This window comes from Arvicola amphibius, chromosome 3 (assembly GCF_903992535.2).
Source record: "Arvicola amphibius chromosome 3, mArvAmp1.2, whole genome shotgun sequence".
In the NCBI taxonomy this organism is placed as follows: Eukaryota; Metazoa; Chordata; class Mammalia; order Rodentia; family Cricetidae; genus Arvicola; species Arvicola amphibius.
In genome coordinates, this window is record NC_052049.1 from 53600416 (window position 1) to 53623010 (window position 22595).

At 46.8% G+C, this 22595-nt stretch overlaps 1 protein-coding gene across 3 annotated transcripts in view; it reads right to left on the reverse strand.

Annotated features, from left to right (window-relative positions):
* Lhfpl2 (LHFPL tetraspan subfamily member 2) overlaps positions 1-22595 on the reverse strand; it is a 149314-nt gene that overhangs the window by 17733 nt on the left and 108986 nt on the right. For all 3 annotated transcript variants that reach the window (XM_038322552.1, XM_038322553.1, XM_038322554.1), the window contains one exon: positions 1187-1802. In XM_038322552.1, the coding sequence (XP_038178480.1) occupies positions 1187-1598 (412 nt within the window). In that variant the 5' untranslated portion in view covers positions 1599-1802. The remainder of the gene's footprint in view (positions 1-1186; positions 1803-22595) is intronic.

Consider the following 22595-nt stretch of genomic DNA (forward strand, 5'->3'; position numbering starts at 1 on the left):
AAAGTGCCCGAAGACTGTCTAGAGGCAGCCCAGGCTGAGAAAAGGTTCTGTCATCTCTTAGCCCATTGCCCATGTCCTTAATCACAACAGAGGAACAGAAAATGTTATCTTATCAGTTGTTTGGAAAGAGCCCTGTCATTTGATCTGTTTATTTGGAAGCAGCCAGGCTGAACTCAAGAGTTTGCTCTGAGGCTGAGTGGAGCAGTTCACATAGGGTCTGCCACATCCCTGGCTCCAGGGCTCAGCTGGTCTCCACAGATGAAGGGCCCAGGCCCTGCTTGTGCAGAGCGGAGAGGGAACCACCTGTTCTCTTCAATAGGGCTATGGTAGACTCCTGCCCCTCCCACCATGGCTGAAAGAACAGTACCTTGTTTAAAATGTGAATGATGCCCCTCCTCTGGGGGATGCTTTCTAATTCCACACAGAGGCAATTCCCCCAGCCCCTGCTAAGGACTGCAGTCTTGGGTCAGGCTCCACCTTCCAACCCTTTTGGAGAAGCCAGGGTCCACAGGCCTTTTCTTGCTGTCTCCCCTTAAACATCACTGTCAAGAACTTAAGACTTTCCACCCATTTCCACCAAGCTCATTTGTGAGAAATGCCCAGGAAAAAAAATGGAAGTTAGCTTGCATCTTAAGCTCTGACTGCATAGAACATTCTGTCAGACTCCAGGAGACAATTTAAGTGGAAACATCATTAAGTACAGAGCAGCTGATGCCAGTCCACTCCCGGCTGGAGTCCTCCTGGCCCAAAGCTGAACTCACCAGGGTGGGAGGGCAAGGTCTCTGTCTCTAACTAAACAGGGAACCGAGACAATATCTTTCCCTGTTCGCAGAGAATTCTTGCTACAGCTGAGACTAACTAGCTCCTGTTCAACCGAGACTTCTTGCTACAGCTGAGACAAACTAGCTCTGAGCAAACCCTTCAGACATGTCCCACCCCCACCACGCACAGATTTAATTTAATGAGAAAAGCAGAGTAGGAACAGTTACTCAAACAAAACTCAATAACTCAGACCCAGAGGAAACATGCAAGGAGGAGTGGCGTGCAATGCCAGATTGCAAGTCTGGTACTGCTGAGTGACTCCCGGGAGGGGAAAGGGACCCTGGCCACCAGCCCTCTTCAGCAGAGGCGGGCAACCCGTGCCAGGAGTTCTGAGCTCAGGCTCCTCCTCTCACCCAGCACTCACCTGCAATTCCCTGCAGGAGCCCGCAGACGTTGAAAATGCTTTTCTTCATGATGCTTTGCACGCATATTGTGAAGACGGACACCAAGGCCACCACGGAGAGAATGAAGATCCCCATGGCTAGGAAAATAGCAGTGGCTTGCCAGAAACCGCTGGCGATCTCCCCGAAGCTCTTGGCGTAGGTCCCGCAAAGTGTGTCCCGAGGGACTTGCTGCATGCCCGGCGTGCGGATGCAAAGAATGCCCAGGTAGTAGGGCTCCGAGTCAGTGCCTGCCGGCTCAGCGCCGGCGCCGCGAGTCTTGGCTTTCCCGATCAGCCAGTCTGCGCTCATGAAGGCGACGAGCTCAGCAAAGGCCACTACGATACTCAGGAGGGTCCAGAGCATCGAGCGGCAGGTGACAATGACATGACACATATTGATGTTCACGGTGGGAAGGCGAGACAGGAGTCCACGAGGTCAATCCAGAAAGACAGTGGTGAGATGCGAGGGGGCCCGGAAAGTAAGTCGCGGCAAGGGTCGCTTAGTCCCGCGGTCCGAGGCGGCAGAAGCAGTGAGGTCCCGGTCCGGGGCTGGCGGCATTCATACGGAGTGGGAAGTCCTAGCGGCCAGCGGCCTCACCTATGTCCAGAGAGGAGGAGGGTGAGCAGCTGGCCAGGCCCCGCCCCGCCCCGCGCGGCCCCACCCGGGACGCCCGCCACCTTCCCGCCCACCTTCCCGCGCTCAGCTCCCAGCCCCGGCACTTTCTGCATGCCATTGTTCCTCGTTCTGTGGCAACACTGAGTGTCGCGCGTGGTGGGGGACTTCATCTGGTTCCCACCAACCTGCTGCTAGGGCACTCACAACCAGGGCCACTGCCCCAGCAGCCAGACATCACAGATAGATGCAGGCATGGCCGGCAGGAAACTTTGCCAATACCCTGGAAGCCCCTTGTAGAGTTCGTGAGGCAGTGGCCACTGCTGTGCTATCTCATAAACCGAACTCTCTAAAACACCAACAGGGTTTGCTATTTAACGGCAGAGTAAAGACCTTCAACAACCTGGAAATCAGACACCAGCAAAGTATTTGGTTCCTAGCTGAAGGAAAGGATCCCAGGAGAAAGAATAAACAAGACGGTGCTGCCCAAACTTATTTCCCATCCATTCTTCACGTTATTTTAGAAAAGTTATTTGATGCTAGTTAAAACTTCCAAAAGCCTCAAAAAGGTCACGACTTGAGAGAAATCACCCCAAATGGTGCTCTGATGACCGTTAACTGGGCACCATGACAGCTGGGTCCACTTGTTGACAACATAAAGTGGTCCTTGAAGAATGCATCTCTTGAATTGTCCCAATTCATCCCCTGTCCCATTCACCCCAGGTCTTGGACTCAACATGCTCATTGTTTCTGACATCACAGAGAGCTCATTCTTGCTCCTGAGGACACATGACTTCATTACCGGAGGACTTCTGCCCCAGTGCCTCAACCTTCCTTCAGAGTTTGAACCCTCCACCAGAGCTGGCACCGCAGGTCTGCAGCCCTGGTTCTGTGTCCCCTCGCCAAGGTCAGCCAAGATCACCCAGTTCATAGCTGACATCTGGGCAAATGGCCCTGCTCTGAATGACTCCATCTCATTAACCGAGGTCATGTCAACGCCGTGACAACTACAAAGAGCCCCTTGAGAGCTGGGCTTGGGTGAGGCAGGCAATTGTGGGAGAGGGAGGGAAATAGGGAAATAACAAAGTCCACTGTCAAAGCTTAAAATGGCGGTTGGTATGCCACACACCAGCATACTGCTTGCTGGCTGACAGTCTAGAGAGCAGCAACTGTACTCGTCCTGCAGAACGGGAAGTATGTAAACCATAGCACAGTAGTCAAATGGGATGTTATTCCTAAGACACCGTCTGCACAATATGAAGGACATATGTGTGTGAACTGCCAGGCTGGGCTGGGCTTGAAGGGAGAAGTGGCGTGTTTCACTTTTGGAATCCCTGGGCTCTAGAGCCAGCGCCACCACTGCCTGGCCATGTGGACGAGTAACTTCTCCTTGTATCTCCATCCACAGCGGCACTGGCTGGTTTTGTGTGTCAGCTTGACACAGGCTGGAGTCATCAGAGGTACTGCTCCGTGAGACCCAGCTGCAAGGCATTTATTTTCTCATTTAGTGATCAGTGGGGGAGGGCCCAGTCCATGGTAGGTGGTCCCATCCCTTGGCTGGTGGTCCTGTGTTTTGTAAGATGGTGGGCTGAGCAAGCCATGGGAAGCAAGCCAGTACATAGCTCCTCTCCATGGCTTCTGCATCAGCTCAGATGCTGCCCTGTTTGAGTTCCTGTCCTGACTTCCTTCAGGCATGAACAGCAATGCTGAAGTGTAAGACAAATAAACCCTTTCCTCCCCAACTTGCTTTTTGGTCATGGTGTTTTGTTGCAGCAATAGAGACCCTGACTAAGACAGCCTACATGGAGACTGCAAGGCTGCCTCTCCCTCGTGAGATGGTTGCAAGGGATGGACAGGAGCCTGTGAAAACACCAACTCCCCTCCCCCGCTTTTCTCCAACGCCACTGGTCTGTTGAGAGCTGACCCAGCAGAGGCGCTCGGTAAGCCAGTAGTCATGATGACGAAAAAACTGAACAAGGCATTTGGAGCTGCTGGCGCCGTGGCTCTTGTTGAAGCCTGCCTGGTGGGCTTCCTGGGAAGCGGGCTGATCTCACGTGGTGCTTCTGCACTGCCTGAGCTAGAGAGAAAAGATTAGCATGAAGCCCAAACACAGGTGTCACTCCCAAGCCCTTCTCACCAAAGACTGCAAAACAGAAAAGCCTGAGAAACGGGGAGTTTCACAGGAGATTGTTTATAATGAAAACGATCATGCTGGATGAGAATTGGAAAAGGAGCCAGGACTCCCTGGAGGCCCTGGGGGGCTGCACCTGCCCAGCCTGTTGAGAGAAGTAGACAGACCTCTGGAACACCCCTCCCACCCCTGCTGATTGAAAAACCAGCTTGCTGCTACTTCCAGCCCATTCCCACCCTTGTCCCTCTTTTACTGAAAATGGTTTTTCAGCATATATTTGTCCCCTTGTTGAACCGCAGGGCGGGCTCTGTCATGAGCTCTCGGGTGGCTTGTACCAAAGTGCCAATGCAGAGTGTCAGCTGCGCTGCCCACAAGCCCCACTCTGAGTCAGGAGTGCGATGAGGCTGTGATCTCTGCGGGAGAAAGGCTGTGAAGCTCCAGGCCTGAAGGCTGAGTAAAACAGTCCAGGCCAACTTCAATGCAGGATTATTTATGGGTTCACATGCTTAAGCTTAGAAAGTAAAGCACTTTCCCCATCCGTACCCAGCGAACCCTTCCTCTCCTCCCAAACAAGGTCCCCTGCTCATGAGGGGATGGCTGAGGAGAGGTCGCCCTTCTGTTTTGAACTGTGGGATGAGACGCAGGCACCCAGCAAGCTTCCTAAAGGCAGCAGTGAACCGCCCTGATAGTCTAGGCTGACTAACAAGGCAGCTTCGCCAGCTCAGAGCAGAGTCAGGAGAGCAGGACAAGGGATGACTGGGAACGCAGCAGGGGGCTTGAGTAGGCTGTGTTCTGTGAAAAGTCCCCATTTGGCTAAATACACTAAAGGCAGCCACCTGCTGAGACAACCTCCCTGTCAAAGGGGAAATAGATCTTCATTATATAGATCTTTGTTAACCACAGGGGCCCCAGGCTCAGCACCTCTCTGCTGTTAACTGCCATTTCTGTCCCCGTGCTCCCTACCTGGGAAAAAAAGCCACTAAATACATCTCCTTGCCTAGGACACCCGACTTTACTGTCACAGGCACAATAATTGTGGGTCACCTGGACAACCTCTTATAGAAAACAGTGCTATGGGAGTGTCATGATGACCCATAACAAAAGCCTCTATGGGGAACAAAACAGGGGGATGACACCGGAAGAGACAATAATCCCACCATCCAAATAGAGGGCTAGGGGAATTTCTAGTGGCAGGCATTATATCCTGGGTCTAGTGTTCACCAAGCTCTAACTGTACAGGAAAGATGTGTGGAGCTGGACTGAGCACCTTAGAATATCAGCTCTCCTTTTTCCCAAGTTCCTGTTGTCAGAAGGGAACAAAGTGCACACAGAATCGGAAGGAGGTGGTGCCCGCTGGCCAGCTTTCTTAGATTACCAGAACACAGACCCTGGAACAAAGTTCATCTCCACCCAGAAGGTGGAGGGAAGCTGGGATGTCAATCAGTGCTGCACCACCTCCTACACTCCCAGCTTGGCAGAAGAGGCAGGCAGGAGAGTGAGGTGAGGCCGGGGCACCTGCTTTTCTATTATGATAATAATGTTGAACACAGGCATACATCGGCAAGAATAAACAAGGACCATCTGTGCACCCAACACCGAGATTCGACATTTGCTGTGAACGTTCCACTTATTCTTTTCCTGATCTAAAGCATACACACAAGGTTTTTTTTTTTTGAGCCATTTACAAGTGGTATGTCCTACTACTTCATCCCTAAATGCTTTAGCCCACACCTCCTAAAATAAGGCGATTTCTCCACATACCTATAAGACACTTAATCCACCCAGGCGAACAGTCTACCGATAGCCAACGCCTTGTCTATACTTCACCAAGTCCGCTCCATTTTCAGTCTTTTTCCCCCTTAAAGCCATGACTGACCAACACTCATGAATTGCACTTAGTTAGTTTCTAGACACAGACTGTCTTTCCTCCCTGACCCCCACCCACTCCCACTTTCCCCCCTTAGCCATTGGGGCTGTCACCTTACTGAAGGCCCAACAACCTGGACTTGACTCTTTCCTGTCACTTAAACTTGTTCTCTACTGTCTGCTTCACAGAAACGGGACGCTCACTCTCAGGAGTCTCGCTGAAACACTGGCAGTGAGCATCCTTTGGAGGTGATGCCCTTTGACTCCGTTGACTCTCTGGGAGGACAGAACAACTTCATGCATATCCATGTGTCTCACACACTCAGACATACACTCACGCATTGTGTCCAGGGTGATATGGAACCCGAATCTGTAGAGAGATATGGGGGGGGGGGACTGGCTCGGGTTTGAGGGTGCCCTGGTGGAGTCTACTGTTACGGCTCTATTCTTTTTTTTTTTTTTTAAAGTTATTTATTTAGTATACAATATTCTGTCTGTGTATATGCCTGAAGGCCAGAAGAGGGCACCAGACCTCATTGCAGATGGTTGTGAGCCACCATGTGGTTGCTGGGAACTGAACTCAGGACCTTTGGAAGAGCAGCCAGTGCTCTTAACCTCTGAGCCATCTCTCCAGCCCCCACAGCTCTATTCTAAAATGACACTATGAAGCTGGAAGGGAATGCCACTTCTCAGCAATGAATTCTGTCTCTTCTTATAACACAATCATGTCTTATATATAACCTATACAAATTTAGTTTAATTTAGAACCTGCAGACCTAGGAAGGAAGATAAACCCCAAATGGCCCCTCCCTGGGGAACATACTTGAATCAAGAAAAGCTTTCACTTTTTATATTTGAATTTTTATATTTGAATTTTTTGGCTACAGTTTCTCCTCCTTCCTTTCCTCCCATTCCCTCCCTTACAACCTCATTTGTCCCCACCCCCCAATCCACTCCTCTCTTTTTGTTCAGGAAAGGGCAGGCTTCCCATGGATATCAACAAAACATGGCATATCAAGATGCAGTAAGACTAAGCACCCCCTCATGTATTAAGGCTGAGCAAGGGGACCCAGTATGAGGAGTAGGATTTCCAAAATCCAGCAAGAGTCAGAGACAACCCCTGCTCCCACTGTTAGTCCCACAAGAAGACCAAGCTACGCAACTGTAGCGTGTATGCAGAGGGCCTAGGTCAGTCCTATGCAGGATCCCTAGTTGTCGATTCAGTCTCTCAAAGCCCCTATAAGCCCAGGTACATTTACACAATGGAGTATTACTTAGCTGTTAAAAACAACAACACCAGGAAATGTGTAGGGGAAATGGATGGAACTAGAAAAAGTCATCCTGAGCCAGGTAACCCAGATGGAGAAAACCAAACACGGCACATACTCACTCTTACGTGGATATTAGCTGTAAAACAAAGGATAACTATATTACAGTCCACAGACCCAGTGAGACTAGGTAAAAATGGGAGGGGGATGCCCAGATCTCCCTGGGAAGGGGAAATAGGAGAAAAGTTTTCTTGCAACCAGGAAGGTCATAACTGAGCAGCAGTCTGGAGGCCCTAGGCCAGCTGGAGACTCTATTAGAATAGGATACACTTGGTGTCCTTTGACATTGCTCTCTGACACTGACATTCTGCCCACAACTCCTGCCCCTCAGCAAGCAATACCATACTGGGAGAAGGGCATGCAGACCCTGTGACTGGGCTGGCAGAAGGGCGTGCAAACCCTGTGACACAGGGTGGCACACAGGCTTGAGACCACCTCAGCTCTGTCAATGAAAAGCTAGGGTCTCAGACAGGCTGGTTCCCGCAGCCCCAGAATAGAAGAGTACTCTGCTCCCCACAGCCGCAGTAAGAAACACAAAGTGGGCATACAAATGATGACCGGCACACCACCCAAGCCACAGTGCCAGCTATTACTCACTCCTGCCATGGGATTAGCACAATGCTTGGAGCACAGGGAGTATTCAAAACTATTAGCTGAGGAGGGGGGAAAGGATTCTGAGCTTATTAGTGAGAAGTGGTTTTGTTCGACATCCTACTGAGATTCCAGGGTCCCTCGGGCTCCAGTTTTGTGACACAGCCCAAGGATGACAAAAAGAAAAAGAACTCGAGAAAGGGGCAGATCAGTGGGCCAAAAAGAGGTGGCCCCACGTCAGAGCTCTGGACAGGATGAATGACCCAGTCTGAGTTATGATCCTACTTAGGGAAAACTCTGTAAGGATGTTCCCAACTCCAGCTTTGGTCTCCAAGGGTCTGAAGATGTACAGCGCCCTTGGCCACGGTGGTCCTTCAGGAACCTCCCAGAAAAAGATATACCATGCAGGTTTCAGAGCACAAAGTCTAAGCAGTTTACACTGGAAATACCAAAGGCGGAGATGCTTTTCTGTTGGTGAACTTTTCAAAGTATAGAAGAATAAATACTAAATTAAAAATATAAGCTCCAATTAATAAATTTATTACACTAATCTGGGGGGACATGTAATCATGTACCTCTGAGAAGACTGTAATTGTTTCTCGGTCCATCTCTGTATTATTGCTGTTTCCCCTAGCAACAGGAACTCCACAAGAGCTTGGCAGATTGGCCTTCATCCCCAGGTCTTCTGCAAGCACAAGACAGCTGGATAAAGTCAGCTGCATGTGATTTTGGAAGAGCGGGAAATCCTCCACTGCACTGCTTCCTGAAGGAGGGTCCCTAGCTAATCTCCATCTCCTAGAGGGAGACAAGGGCCTAAGCCCCTGAGGCAAACTGGAGGGAGGCACTGGGGGAGCTGGTTAGAGACGCAGGCTCCCCCAGATCCTGTCAGAGTTTAGTGAAGGCAGTCAGGCGACTGACCGACCACTGCAAAGACAAAGGGGCGAGTGACCCAGTGTGATCAGGACACAGCCAGTGGCCAGCCACCTGTCCTCTGCCTGGCTTAGCTCTCCAGTTCCCAAGCTGAGGGAAACAGGGGATCCCGTCAATAGAGCAGCTGTTCTCCTGCAAATCCTGGGATAGCAAGGGACTCCCCGAGAGCCCAGAGCCTTTACCTCAGAGCTCAGACGTGGCATTCAGATCCAAGGCCAGTGCTGCTATGAGGTGCAAACCATCTTGCATAGGCTGCTGTTGTCCCGGATTTTAAAATATCCACCAGAGGAGGCTTTTCAAGCTTTCGCTCTGTGACCCCATACCAGTCACAGAAAAATGGGCATCCTGACTGCTGAGGGGTCAAAGGCACCAGCAAGTGCATTTTCTTTGCCCTGAATGTGCTTGGTAACTACCTGCTTTAGCCAATAAACTTCTTCCATCCTAGGACAGGCACCTCCTCCTCCCATCTCTGACCCTCTGGGAAGACACTGAAGCTGGGAAGATTGTGCCCCACCCATGCAGGATGTGTGCCAATGTTGCCAATATCTGGAGGCACTATGGCCTGTCACATCTTTGGGGAGAGGGATGACTATGCTATTCGTTTCTCATGAATCAAAGATGCTATTAGGTGTCATACAAGGATAGCAAGGACAATAGAGAATTGTCCTGTGTAGATATTGGAGGTTTGGATCTAGAGGATCCTTGTTCTGGTGGCTTCCCACAGTTTGAAATGTATCAGTGGAACTTAAAATAGAGCTCTGCCATTGCCACACAGACTTCCAGTGGTATCTCCTGTCCCACAGTCTGGACGAGATGGGGTACTTATTACAGTCGATGCATTCTGAGTTGGGTTTCTGAATTTTTGAAAGGTCCATGCTAGTCTGCACGGTTGAGAAACAGGATGATAGGAGGGTAGAAATGGTCTTGCCAGAAAGGACCGTCCAGGAATGGGACAGTGCACCTGCCTCTGCTTTCCCTGGGAAACGCACTAAAGTTAGCTTTTGTTTTCAGTAACCACTTCCCCCAGCCAAGCATGGTTCACTCTCCTGTCACCCCAGCACCTAGGAGGCTGGGGCAGAAGATAATGAATCTAAGGCCACTCTGGCTTCTCCCTAAGTACATACACTGTGGGGACCATTTGGAGTCCTGGCCTCTAGCTGCTCTTCCCTGCTAGAGATCTTTACTTTCCTTCTGATTTGAGTTACTGAAAGCTGTGTCAAAGTTGTTTACCAGCTCTGCTTCACGAGCACGTGTTGCCTTGGCCTTGAGGATCAGAGGATAAGGTTTTCACCTGTTGGCCCACCTGACTGTTGCGTATATAAGCCTCTGTGGTGCTATTGTATAAAGGGCTTCTTACCAGTGACTGGAGGTCCATGTCCCTGTCTTTCTGTCTCTGTCTCTGTGTGAGTCTTTGTGTGCTTCAATCTCTAGCCCCTTGCCTGAAGCTCAAGAACTATATGGTAGCACATAGAGCACAGACAGGCGTTGTGTGCTGCAATATATCACACACACACACACACACACACACACACACACACACACACACACACACACACACCCAGACTCTGCTTCTGAGCCCTGCAAGAATGACCATAGGCCTTCATCTCTATCAAACTATCCTTTCCTCTTGACTGGGGTGGGCCACTCTGTACATGCATGGACAACTCCACATAACAGCATGGACCAAGCAGACAATAGCTACGTGATTTTCCTGCATCCTGGCCTTCCACAAGCCCTGCCTGACTCTCCTCTCTACAAGGGGCTTCCAATACCTGCTATACTTCTTGTGGTTTCAGCCTAGAAATCATCCTCCAGCAGTTCCAAACAGCCTCATTCCCTTGGGTATGGAGCACCCAGGAGTTCTCTCAACGCCCTGTTTATAGTCCACCTCAATCTCCAGCCATGGCTAACCCCAGACCTTTCTAGAAGCCCACACACAACCCCTATCATGTGCAGCCTGCTTCCCCAAGTCCTCTCTCAGGACAGCACATCGTCTCTTAGGCAGAAAACAGGGCCTCTAGCCTATCCTATTTTCTAGATGATTCTTTCTTGAAGACTTCAGAAGAACACTTGCATATTTTAAACTTTACCCTCCCTTTTCTACAAACACCCATATGAACTCTTAAGAAGGAGGGTTGTCCTCAGGGGTTTGCAGCTGTATCTGTCACAGGGCACTCACTACTGAGCAAACCAGTCTTCTGGGCAGATAGTTAGCTATGACTGGGCTAGGGCACCATGCCCACCCCTGTGCCTTCTTGGGTCCAGAGCTACTTTTGGTTTGTTAATAAAGTGAAATGTTAATTACAACGATTATTATTATTATTATTATTATTTATTATTATTATTATTTTATTGGAGACAGGGTTTCTCTATGTAGCTTTGAAGCCTTTCTTGGATTTCACTCTGTAGACCAGGCTGGCCTTGAACTCACAGAGATCTACCTGCCTCTGCCTCCCGAGTGCTGGGATTAAAGGCATATGCCAGCAACACCCGGCTAAGGGTTACCTTTTTTATGCCATTACTGTATATCATTTTAAACCCCAGGTATTTTTTTTTTTTGGTTTTTTTCGAGACAGGGTTTCTCTGCAGCTTTAGAGCCTGTCCTGGAACTAGCTCTTGTAGACCAGGCTGGTCTCGAACTCACAGAGATCTGCCTGCCTCTGCCTCCCGAGTGCTGGGATTAAAGGCGTGCGCCACCACCGCCCGGCTTAACCCCAGATATTTTTGTAATGTATAATGCATTCTGTATCAGGCTGAAATCTTAATGTGACCTCAGGTGTCCTTCCGGGATCAATAGGGAAGTAACAGAGAAAGGTCCTAAAGGCAGGAAAAAACAAGAACCTGGAAATCAACTCTGGGGCATAGCAGAGGGCTTGTTCCATGCAGTCCTGTTTAAGCTGCTGCACTCTAGAATAAATGACCCCAAGAGAACACACTAGTGGCTAGTCTAGGGGCACAGCTGGGCTACTCTGAACCCAGGGAACATTGACATCATTGGAACAGCAACTGCAAGCTTTCTGGCCACTCCTGTGCACAGGCAGAGACACAATGCCACCAGCCAGGTCCCTCCCAGACACTTGACAAGCCTCACAGAAGATAAACAGAGAGGATTATGCCATCTGTTGTTTCTGAGACTCTCCGTACAACCCCATCAAACACCAGAAAATCGAAGGATCAAGTAGAACAGAGCCACTCCCTGCCTGGAAGCTTCTCAAACAGCTCCCATAGACGATGACGTTGTTGTTTTGGGCAGTCCCTGTCTCTCGTATGGACCGCATTTTCTCACCCTACTGACTACAGGGCTTGCTTTGGCCATCTAACTTGAGAAGTGGCACACAACACCCCTAATCTATAGTTGACAAGCTCTCCTTTCCATTTGCTATGACATCAGAGACTTCTCCATCCGCTGTGTCCCTAGCAACACAAATCAAGTGAACAGCCACTCTCAACGGCCACGTAATGGTAACAAAGCCAAACCTCAGCTGTTACCAGTGCTGAGACTTTTAGGGTCACAGCCAACGCCACCTCCTTGACACACTGCCTTTCCTTCTACTCAGCGTCCTCCTGAGAGCTATCAGTGGATCAGATACGGCCACCTCCTGCCCTTCCCGTCAGGGCTATGACCAAGAAATTTGCTTCTAGCACCCACAGGCAGGGTGCTGTGTGCTTTGCCTGAAGAGCAAGAACCATCCCTCCATGACTACCTGCTCCCCCACCACACACACACCAAGAGAACAGCTCCAAAGACAACTCAGGGACCATTTGGCACAGTACAGAACAAAACCGCAGGCCGTCCCAGAGGCCAGCCTCCAACATGTAGCAGGCCACGTCTTTCTAAGGATTGGAGACAACTGGCCACCAACTAACAGAGGGACACAAGAAGCCACCAAGGGAGCAGCAAAGATAAGTTTGACTGCAAAGTAGGGAGACAAGCACAGGCAGCATTCAGGAGAGTGAAAGCTGAGCCCTAGGTGGAGATTAACTATGGCTACGCTCCCTACTTCCCCACCTCCATCATAAATACTAATAATCCCTCTGAGAGCACAGTCCTCCCAGAGGTCAGGGGAGGAATGCGCTTGTGTATGGAGATGACGGCCTCTGTCAGAGAACCTTAATCAGCTCAAAAGGATACTTCGCAGCAAACGGTTTTAATCTGGGCCTTGCCTCCTCATACACAGTCCTGTGTTGGCTTACGGCAGTAATCTGATATCACTTTATCAACTCAAAACTGCTGATAGAAAGAAACGTTAATTTGGAAGTCTACACAGATAGTTAAAGTATGACAAAACCAAAAATTCCTTCCTTCCATCTTCACTGCCTGATACTGGACAAAAGCAAGCTGAGGTAGTTAACGTGCAGCCTGGTGTTCGGGCCCAGGTCCCTGGTAGCCATGAAGGAAGTAGGCTGAAATCTCTTTCTAAAGGTAAAGGGGGCTGGGTGGTGGTGGCAGAGCACACCTTTAAATCCCAGCACTTAGGAGACAGAGGCAGATGGTCCTCTGTGAGTTCAAGTTCGAGGCCAGCCTGATGGACAGAGAGTTCCAAGACAGCCAAGGATACAGAGAAACTTTGTCTCAAAAAACCAAGAGGGCAGAGAGTGGTAAAGGGGACAGATTATCAGTAGGACCCACAGAGAGGACCTACAACCTTCCAGCTCAACCTGTAACCCAGCAGAGGCCTTGACCTGGACCGCATTAAAGTAAACACTCCAAGCATATCCCAAAGCCACCAACCTGACTCAGGCTGACTTCCAGACTCTCTGTGGAGAGGCATATTTCTAATCAGCTGCTTCCTCAATGACAGTATCAACAAACTGGACCTAGTAATGTAAGACAACCCGTATCCTTAAGGCTCAGAGCCTAACTGAGATTTACCCAGGGACCGGGACAATGCTAGTGGCTATTTACTTTTTCTTTAAAGACCTTTGATTCTTTGTCTGAGGCCATTTCTGTTTCTCAGCAGCAAGACAGAACAGCAGTAGAATCCGAAAATAAATAAATAAAAAGGGATGACGTAAAGCAAAGGGCTGAAGTCTAATCTCAGCATGGTTCCCACTTCTGGGCGTGTTGCTGAAATGATCTGTTTTTCATTTCTCATTCACGGGTGCTGGCTTTTTACCCCCAAAGACGCAAACCCCAGCCTCAGATCCCAGAGGCCTGCCTTACATGTCCCCACTGCTAAGAGCCAGCCAGCTCTGTGAGGCTTTTGAAAATCGCTGAAGTCTTATGTGCCGAGCACAAATGCAATAAAGAACAATACACACAAAAGTGTTTACAAAAGAGGCTCGGTGATCTTATTTATGTTCCCCAAACCTGCTCTCCACTAGTTCATTTCTGTCAGATTTAAGATCAATAAAAAATTTCAGTGTCCAGTATAATGATATATATGGATGGATATGCCATATTGGAATCCACTAGATATGCTCATTAAAATAGAGATAGTCTAGGATTACAGCCATGCATATACAAATATCAGTGTTGTGTAAACCTCATCCACACCCAGCTTATTAAGCATGATATGGTTCAATGATTTCACAATTAGTTGTCAACCTAACCAGTATTCCTCACCCTTCCCTAATGAGAATGCCAAATCCAAAACCATCAACAAAGAAAGTTTAAATGTTCTTTAGGGGGAGGAGGAGGGGAGGAGATGGCAATTTTTAATAAAAAATAAATAAACTGGAAAAAAAAGAACAAACAAATCACCCAGATAGTTAGGATTCAAGTTATGTTTTAAAAACCGATCTTAAGTGCAACTTTGGAAGGATCCCCACGTTTTGAGCGAACACAAAGTTTGATAGATGGCTTCAGAAGCCCCAGGGGCTTGCCAACCCTGAGTAACCTTAAGCTCACACAGCATCCTTGGCCTTGAACACTGACTAGCCTAATGGTTCAGGAATGCACCACTGGGAAGAGGAAGCCCAGTGTTCCCACCTTCTCCAGGGCAGCCCAGGTGAAGTCACTGCAAGCTCAGGGAGTTCAAGAGGGTCACAGGGCACACACCCCTTCCAGTCCCTCCCCTTGGGATCCTGAAATCCATGTGCTCACATGACCCAGTAGCCTCTTTCTGGGGACAGGGGCTTCTCATCACATCTGCCATGCCTCCACCCAGTATCTAAAGGCCACTTATGAGGCCATGCCAAGGCATCCCGTCTCTGGGGCCATTGGTCTGCTTCATATTCAAATATTAACTTCCTGTATAAACAGAGTCATATGGCTGAAAAGGCATAGTGTAGAGCCAATCCTGTTTAACTCTATAACCCAGGCCCTATCATTAACTAGTTTTGTGTTTCAACAAGATTTACCTTGATAAGAATTATTTTCTCGTCCTCAAGGAAACAGGGTGAAGGAAGTAGCTCATGAAGGAAGTAGCTCCTAAGGACCGCAAACACTGGGTTGACTAAGCAAGGGATAACTGACAGGATGTTACACAAAACTGTTCAGGAGCCATGGCAAAGGACGTAGACAGGACCAGCTCCCCTTTCTGATCAGTTTTTGGGGTAAGAGAGACCCAATTATAACTCTCACTCTCGAGAATACAGTTTCTCAGTTCTGAAAAGCCTTGGTCCTAAAAGGGCCCTTCCTTCTTGATGCACTTTGCTTCCTATTCCAAAAAACAAAATGTGTGGAATTATGAAGACTACTAAATGCCATGGCAGGGCATAATATAAAGGTTTCACCTACTTTTTAAAAAGTCTGGAGGAGCAACCACCCTCTGGTGGCCCCACCTGCACTTTGAGGACCATATACCCCTAACAAAGCAAACCTCAACAAATACAAAAAAACTGGAATAACCACATGAATCTTATCAGATCACCACGGCTTAACGTTAAAATTCAACAACACTAATTTCAGAACGCTCACAAACACATGGAAATTGAACAATACTTAACTGAATCACCTGAATCAACTGAATCAAGGAAGAAATAAAGAAATTAAAGACTTCCTAAAATTCAATGAAAATGATCATACAATATACCCAAATTTATGGGACACAATGAAAGCAGTGTTAAGAGCAAAATTCATAGCACTAAATGACTGCATGAAGAACCTGGAAAAAATCCCACACTAGTGAATTAACAGAACACCTGAACTCTCTAGAACAAAAAGAAGCAAACTCACCCAGAAGGAGTAGAGAGCAGGAAATGATCAAATTGAGGGCTGAAATAAATAAAATAGAAACAACAAAAACAAAGAATCAATGAGTCAAAAAGTTGGTTCTTTGAGAAAATCAACAAAACTGACAAACCCTTATCTAAACTAACCAAAAGGCAGAGAGAGGATATCCGAGTTAACAAAATCAGATATGAAAAGGGGGGCATAACAACAGACACAGAGGAAATGCAGAGAATCATCAGATCATATTTCAAAATCCTGTACTCCACAAAATTGGAAATTTTAAAGGAAATGGACAATTTTCTGAATAAGTACCACATATGAAAATTAAATCAAGACCAGATAAACAAATTAAATAGATCTATAACCCATAAATAAATAGAAACAGACACCAAAAGCCTTACAATAAAAAAAAGCCCAAGGCCAGATGGATTCAGCACAGAATTCTACCAGAACTTCAAAGAAGAGCTAATACCTATACTCTTCAAATTGTTCCACTCAATAGAAGCATAAAGACAACTGCCAAACTCTTTTTATGAGGTCACAGTTACCCTGATATCCAAACCACACAAAGACATTACTAAGAAAAAGAATTACTGACCAATCGCATTCACGAACATTGATGCAAAAATACTCAATAAAACACTGGCAAACCGAATCTAAGAACACATCAGAAACATCATCCACCATGACCAAGTAGGCTTTATCCTAGAGATACAGGGATGGTTCAACATACAAAAATCTATCAACATAATCCAACATACAAATAAAGTGAAATTAAAAAAATACATAATCATCTCATTAGATGCTGAAAAAGCTTACGAAAAAATCCAGTACCCCTTCATGATAAAGGTCTTGGAGAGAGCAGGGATGCAAGGAACATACCTAAACACAATAAAGGCAATACACAGCAAGCCAACAGCCAACATCAAACTAAATGGAGAGAAACTTATTTCTCAAAGCCATCCCACCAAAATCAGGAAGAAGACAAGGCTGCCCACTCTCTTCATATCGATTCAATATAGTACTCAAAGTCCTAGCTAGAGCAATAAGACAATAAAAGGAGATCAAGGGATACAAATCAGAAAAGAAGTCAAACTCTCACTATTTGCTGATGATATGATAGCATACATAAGTGACCCAAAAATTCTACCAGGGAATTCCTACAGCTGATAAACACCTTCAGTAATGTGGCAGGATACAAGATTAACTCAAAAAAACCAGCAGCCCTCCTGTACACCTATGATAAACAGATTGTGAAAGAAGACTGAGAAAAAAATTCCAGAAAAAACATTACCCTTCATGATAGACACGAACAACATAAAATATCCTGGGGTAACTCTAACTAAACAAGTGAAAGACCTGTATGACAAGAACTTTAAGTCTTTGAAGAAAGAAACTGAAGATGATATCAGAAAATGGAAGGATCTCCCATGCTCAGCCAGGTGATGGTATATCTTAGCACTCAGGAGGCAGAGGAGGCAGATCTCTGTGAGTTCAAGGCCAACCTGGTCTGCAGGAGCTGGTTCCAGGACAGGCTCCAAAGCTACAGAGAAACCCTGTCTGGAAAAACAAAAACAAGCAAACAAACAAAAACTCCCCATGCTCCTGGATAGGTAGGATTAACATAGTAAAAATGGCAATCTTACCAAAAGCAATCTACAGATTCAATATAATACCCATCAAAATCCCAGCACAATTCTTTACAGATCTTGAAAGAACAATACTAAATTTCATATGGAGAAACAACAAAAAAAAAAAAAACCCAGAATAGCCAAAACAATCCTGTATAATAAAAGAACTTCTGGGGGCATCACCATCCCTGAATTCAAGCTCTATTATAGAGCTGCAGTAATTAAAACAGCTTGGTATTGGCATAAAAAGACAAGTGGACCAAAAGAATCAAATTGAAGACTTTAACATTAACTCACAAATACATGAACACCTGATTATTTTTTTTACCAAAAAGCTAAAATATAAAATGAAAAAAAGAAAGCATTTTCAACAAATGGTGCTGGCATAACTGGATGTCAACATGTAGAAGGATGAAAACAGATACATATCTATCCCCATGCACAAAACTCAAGTCCAAATGGATCAAAGACCTCAACATAAATCCATCCACAGTGAACCTCACAGAAGTGAAAGCAGGAAGTTCACTTGAATACACTGGCACAGGAGACCACTTCCTAAATAGAACCCCAGCAGCACAGACACTGAGAGTAACAATTAATAAATGGGACCTCCTGAAACTGAAAAGCTTCTGTAAAGCAAAGGACAATGGCCAATAAGACAAAATGGCTGCTTACAGAATGGGAAAGCATCTTCACCAACCCCACATCTGACAGAGGGCTGATCTCCAAAATGTACAAATAACTCAAGAAACTAGGCATCAAATTAACAAACGATCCAGTTAAAAATGGAGTACAGATCTAAACAGAGAATTCTCAACAGAAGAATCTCAAATGGCTGAATGTCACTTAAGGAAATGCTCAGTATCTTTAGTCATTGGGGAAATGCAAATCAAAACAACTCTGAGATACCATCTTACGCCTGTCAGAATGGCTAAGATCAAAAACATTGATGACAGTTTATGCTGGAGAGGATGTGGAGTAAGGGGAACACTCCTCCATTGCTGGTGGGGGTGCAAACCTGTACAGCCGCTTTGGAAATCAGTATGGTAAAGTCTCAGAAAATTAGGAAACAATCTACCTCAAGACTCAACAATACCACTTTTGGGCTTATACCCAAAGGAGGCATACTCATACCACAAGGATATTTTTGCTCAACTGTGTTCATAACAGCATTATTCATAATAGCCAGAACCTGGAAACAACCTAGATGCTCCTCAACTGAAGAATGGATAAAGAAAATGTGGTACATTTACACAATGGAGTACTTACTACTCAGCAGTAAAAACCAATGACATCTTTAAATTTGCAGGCAAATGGATGAAACTAGAAAAACCATCCTAATGAGATAACCCAGACCCAGAAAGACACTCATAAGTGGATTCCAGACATGAAGCAAAGAATAAACACCCTACAGTACACAACCAGAGAAGCTAGAACCCTCTTCCAGAAATGGATGGAAACAGATGCAGGAGATCCACAGCTAAGCACGAGGCCAAGCTCCTAGAGTACAAACAAAGTGAGGGAAGATACTATGAACAAAGGGGTCAAAATCATGATGGGAAAACCCACAGAATCAGCTGACCTGAGCTAGTAGATGATCCCTGACTCCATACTGACAAATGGGAAACTGCCTAGGACTGAACTAGGACCCCTGAATGCAGGTGACAATGGTGTGGCTGGGCAGTACATGGAGCCACAGGCAGTGGGACCAGGATCTAACTCCAACGCATGAACTGACTTTGGGGAGCCCATTCTCTATGGAGAGCTATCTTGCTCAGCCTAGACACCTGGGTGGGGGCTTGGTCCTGCCTCAATGAGTTGATAGGACAGACTCAGCTGATTTCCCAGGGAAGGCCTCACCCTCACTGAGAAGAGAAAGGGAGATAGGGTGAGGGGAAGGGGGAGGGAGCAAGAAGAGAGGGAGGGAGGGAGAACTGGGATTGGTACACAAAAAGTAAACAAATTAAAAAAATAAGCAGGGTAAAAAGTGGTAAGAAAAAAATGATGGGTATATAAATCTACTTGGAAAACCTGCGACCCACAGAGATGGTGTACGTACATTTCCCCACTAAATTGTATAGCCTATTAAATACTGAAAAACAAACTGTTAAAGCAAAAAAGAAAAGCAAACAAAAATAATGAAAAGGTGTCACCTTGTGTCATGAAGGACACAGAATGATGGACAAACGTCTGTGAAGACATCCCAGAGGAGACGTTAACAATAAGGGAGACTCCTCTGTAAGCCCGCTAGTTTTCAGCAAGAGTCAAAGCTCTTTTTGATTCTGTAGCATTACTATGTGGAACTGTCCTGTAAAACTAATGCTTGCTATTTATTCCTGTTCCTTGGTGAATTATTAAAATCAAGCCCTGTGATTCTCTCGTTGAGCATGAATATTCCAAGAAGGCTCATTTGCATCTACCCAGCCAGCAGCACATGCCTCTAATTGTCTTTATTAATGATCTAATGAAACATCTTTTTTGTTATTATTAACCAATCTCCTTTGTTACGATTCAAATAACACTTAAAACCCCAACATTCTGGCCCGTAGCCTGGGGGTGAAGCAACCTAGGTAACCTTAATCTAACGTTTAGCTTCATTTCACATGATCCCAGAGATCATGGGTAACTTTAAATTTTTGTTTTGAAAATTCTGGTCAATGGCAGAATTTTACAAGCTTGGGTAAAATGGATCCCGCTGACATGATGACCCTGGATAGCAAAGGCCAAGGGTTCTGAAGATCAATCATTTGTGGCTAGCTACATGCATCGGTAGGAGGGGCCACATGCTTGAGCTGGGAAAAATCAAACTCTCTTCCCATCCTGTTTAGTTTCATGTCGCCTTACTTCCTGGCCTTTGTCCCAACCTGCCTTTTGGTGTGGGTGGCTAAAGCTGTATTAAGTTTTCGTGGGATGGGGGATGAAAACGGTGGCCTTGTCGGGCTGCTACGTGTACGGAGCAATAAATGACTGATCCTACTTCTGCCTGAAGAATTGAGGTGCTAAGATTCCTCCAGACAGTGCAGGTAGTGGATGTCCGAGGCAAGGAATAAAGCCACACTAACACTGCGAAAGAACTCACACGTCAATCCTATTTGATCATTTCACCTCCTCACTGAATCCTGCTCCTCCTGAGAATCATGCTCATTGAGCATCTCCTAAACAGAACCATTTTAAAGGGAGTCTCTGATTCAGTGTTCCCAGGGGGAGAATTAGATTACTGAGCCTTTGCTAGCCTTTGTACCGAGAGCAGCCACAGTTTATCTGAGCCACACCCTAAGGTTCTACGGAGGCGCAGCCTGGCATGAATCTTGGGCAACCTGAAATCCCGTATGCACTGAGACTGTTCAAAGTCTGAAGAAACGAGTGTAGGCAATGGGGCAGATGGGTGGGTGGCGGAGACAAGACTAATCCAGTTACTTCTCTGCTACTGGGGAGCGGTCAGGAGGGTTGCAATCAAGAATGTTCTGAGGGTCTGAGTAGGCCACTGGGAACTCTGGGTGGAATGGGTGAGATTCCCAAGGAGAGCATGTTGGGGCTTTGCTAGGGTCATACTGGATGGGAAGTCAAGACATGGCTAACTGCACAGCGGAGTGACAGATAGGAAGAAGGAGGGCGTGTTCCAGCCTCTACTGAGTAACCCTGGAAGGCAGGGTAAACCCTTTTAAAATGAGTTGAAAGGAGTAGGCTCTGCCCATAGTTTATGCTCTAAGGAGAGTTAAGTTGCTGTGTCAGTGTGCACATGCGTGTGCGTCTATATGTGTGTGTAAGTAAAATAGTAGCTAAAAAGACATAATCAGAGCATATTTGCTAGGTATTTAGCATGATGAATTGTGTGTTCCTAAAGCTTCTTTTACCTATTCACATTCTGCTCTGCATATAGACATACGTGCCAGAAGAAGGCATCAGATCCTATTATTGATGGTTGTGCACCAGCATGTGGGTGCTGGGAATCGAACTCAGGACCTCTGGAAGAGAAGCCAGTGCTCTTAACCCTTGAGTTATCTCTCCAGCTGCCCCACCCTATTCACTTTTTAATCATGGAATCATTTGTGAACTCTCTGCACTGATTTTCAAGGAATGGAAGTGGCCTTTATATGAGTCTAGCGTTCTGATCCAAATCCTGGGAAGAAAGAAACTCCCAGGAAGCATTGCAGGGAGCAGGTGTCAGGCAGTTTGAAGAGAAACTGCGTCCTTTTGGCCATGGGACCTGAACGTGGGTGGACTAGGAAAACGGAGAGACGCATGGCACACAGCATAGAGAGCCAGGAAACTGGTACAGACTGAACTTGTAACCATTCCAAAGGGTTTGCACCTAGCAGGAGAGAAACTCACTATCCTTGGCTCAGGCAAATGAGCCCACGAGGGCATGGATTTGTGACTGTAGAGTCCTTCTGCAATCGGCCCCTTCCCATTGAACTCTCGGTTCTCACCACAGGCACCTATTTCTCCACTGAAATTAGAGCGGCCTCTGATCATCCCCAGCCCTGTGAGTGAGGCGGTAGACCGAGATCTCAGTTTTGCCACCAGTGTTTGGCAGACCACATCCCCATGCCACACACAGCAGAGGCTAGAGTCTGGTCATGTGCTTGGTTCTAAGGCATGGGCTAGATGACAAAATGACAGCTCTCCAGCTGGGCAGTGGTGGCACATGCCTTTAATCCCAGCACTTGAGAGGCAGAGGCAGGCAGATCTCTGTGAGCTCAACATCAGCCTGGTCTATACAGTGAAGTCCAGGACAGGCTGCAAAGTCAGAAACCCTATCTCAAAAAACAAAAGCAAACAAAAAAGACAGCTCTCCATCCTCAAAGGGTCCAGGCATAGTGGGGCCACAGACAAGACAGTGGGGGGGTTAATACAGCCCAGAGTCGCCAAGAGTGGAAATAAGCAGACCACACACAGCAAATGTTCAGCACACACTCTGCTAGGAGTTTGAACACAAGAAGACCTGGTTCATAGAATGAGGACGAGGAGCCATAGAATAGGAGGCTGGATATGTGTTTAGGATTGTTGATGTTGTCCTATATTGTGATAGGAGGACTATAATACCTTCCTATATAAAAGTGACAAGATCCAGGCTGGAGAGATGGCTCAGTGGTTAAGAACATGTGTTGCTGTTTTATTAATTGTTTCTCTCAGTGTCTGTGTTGCTGGGGTTATATTTAGGAAGTGGTCTCCTGTGCCAAT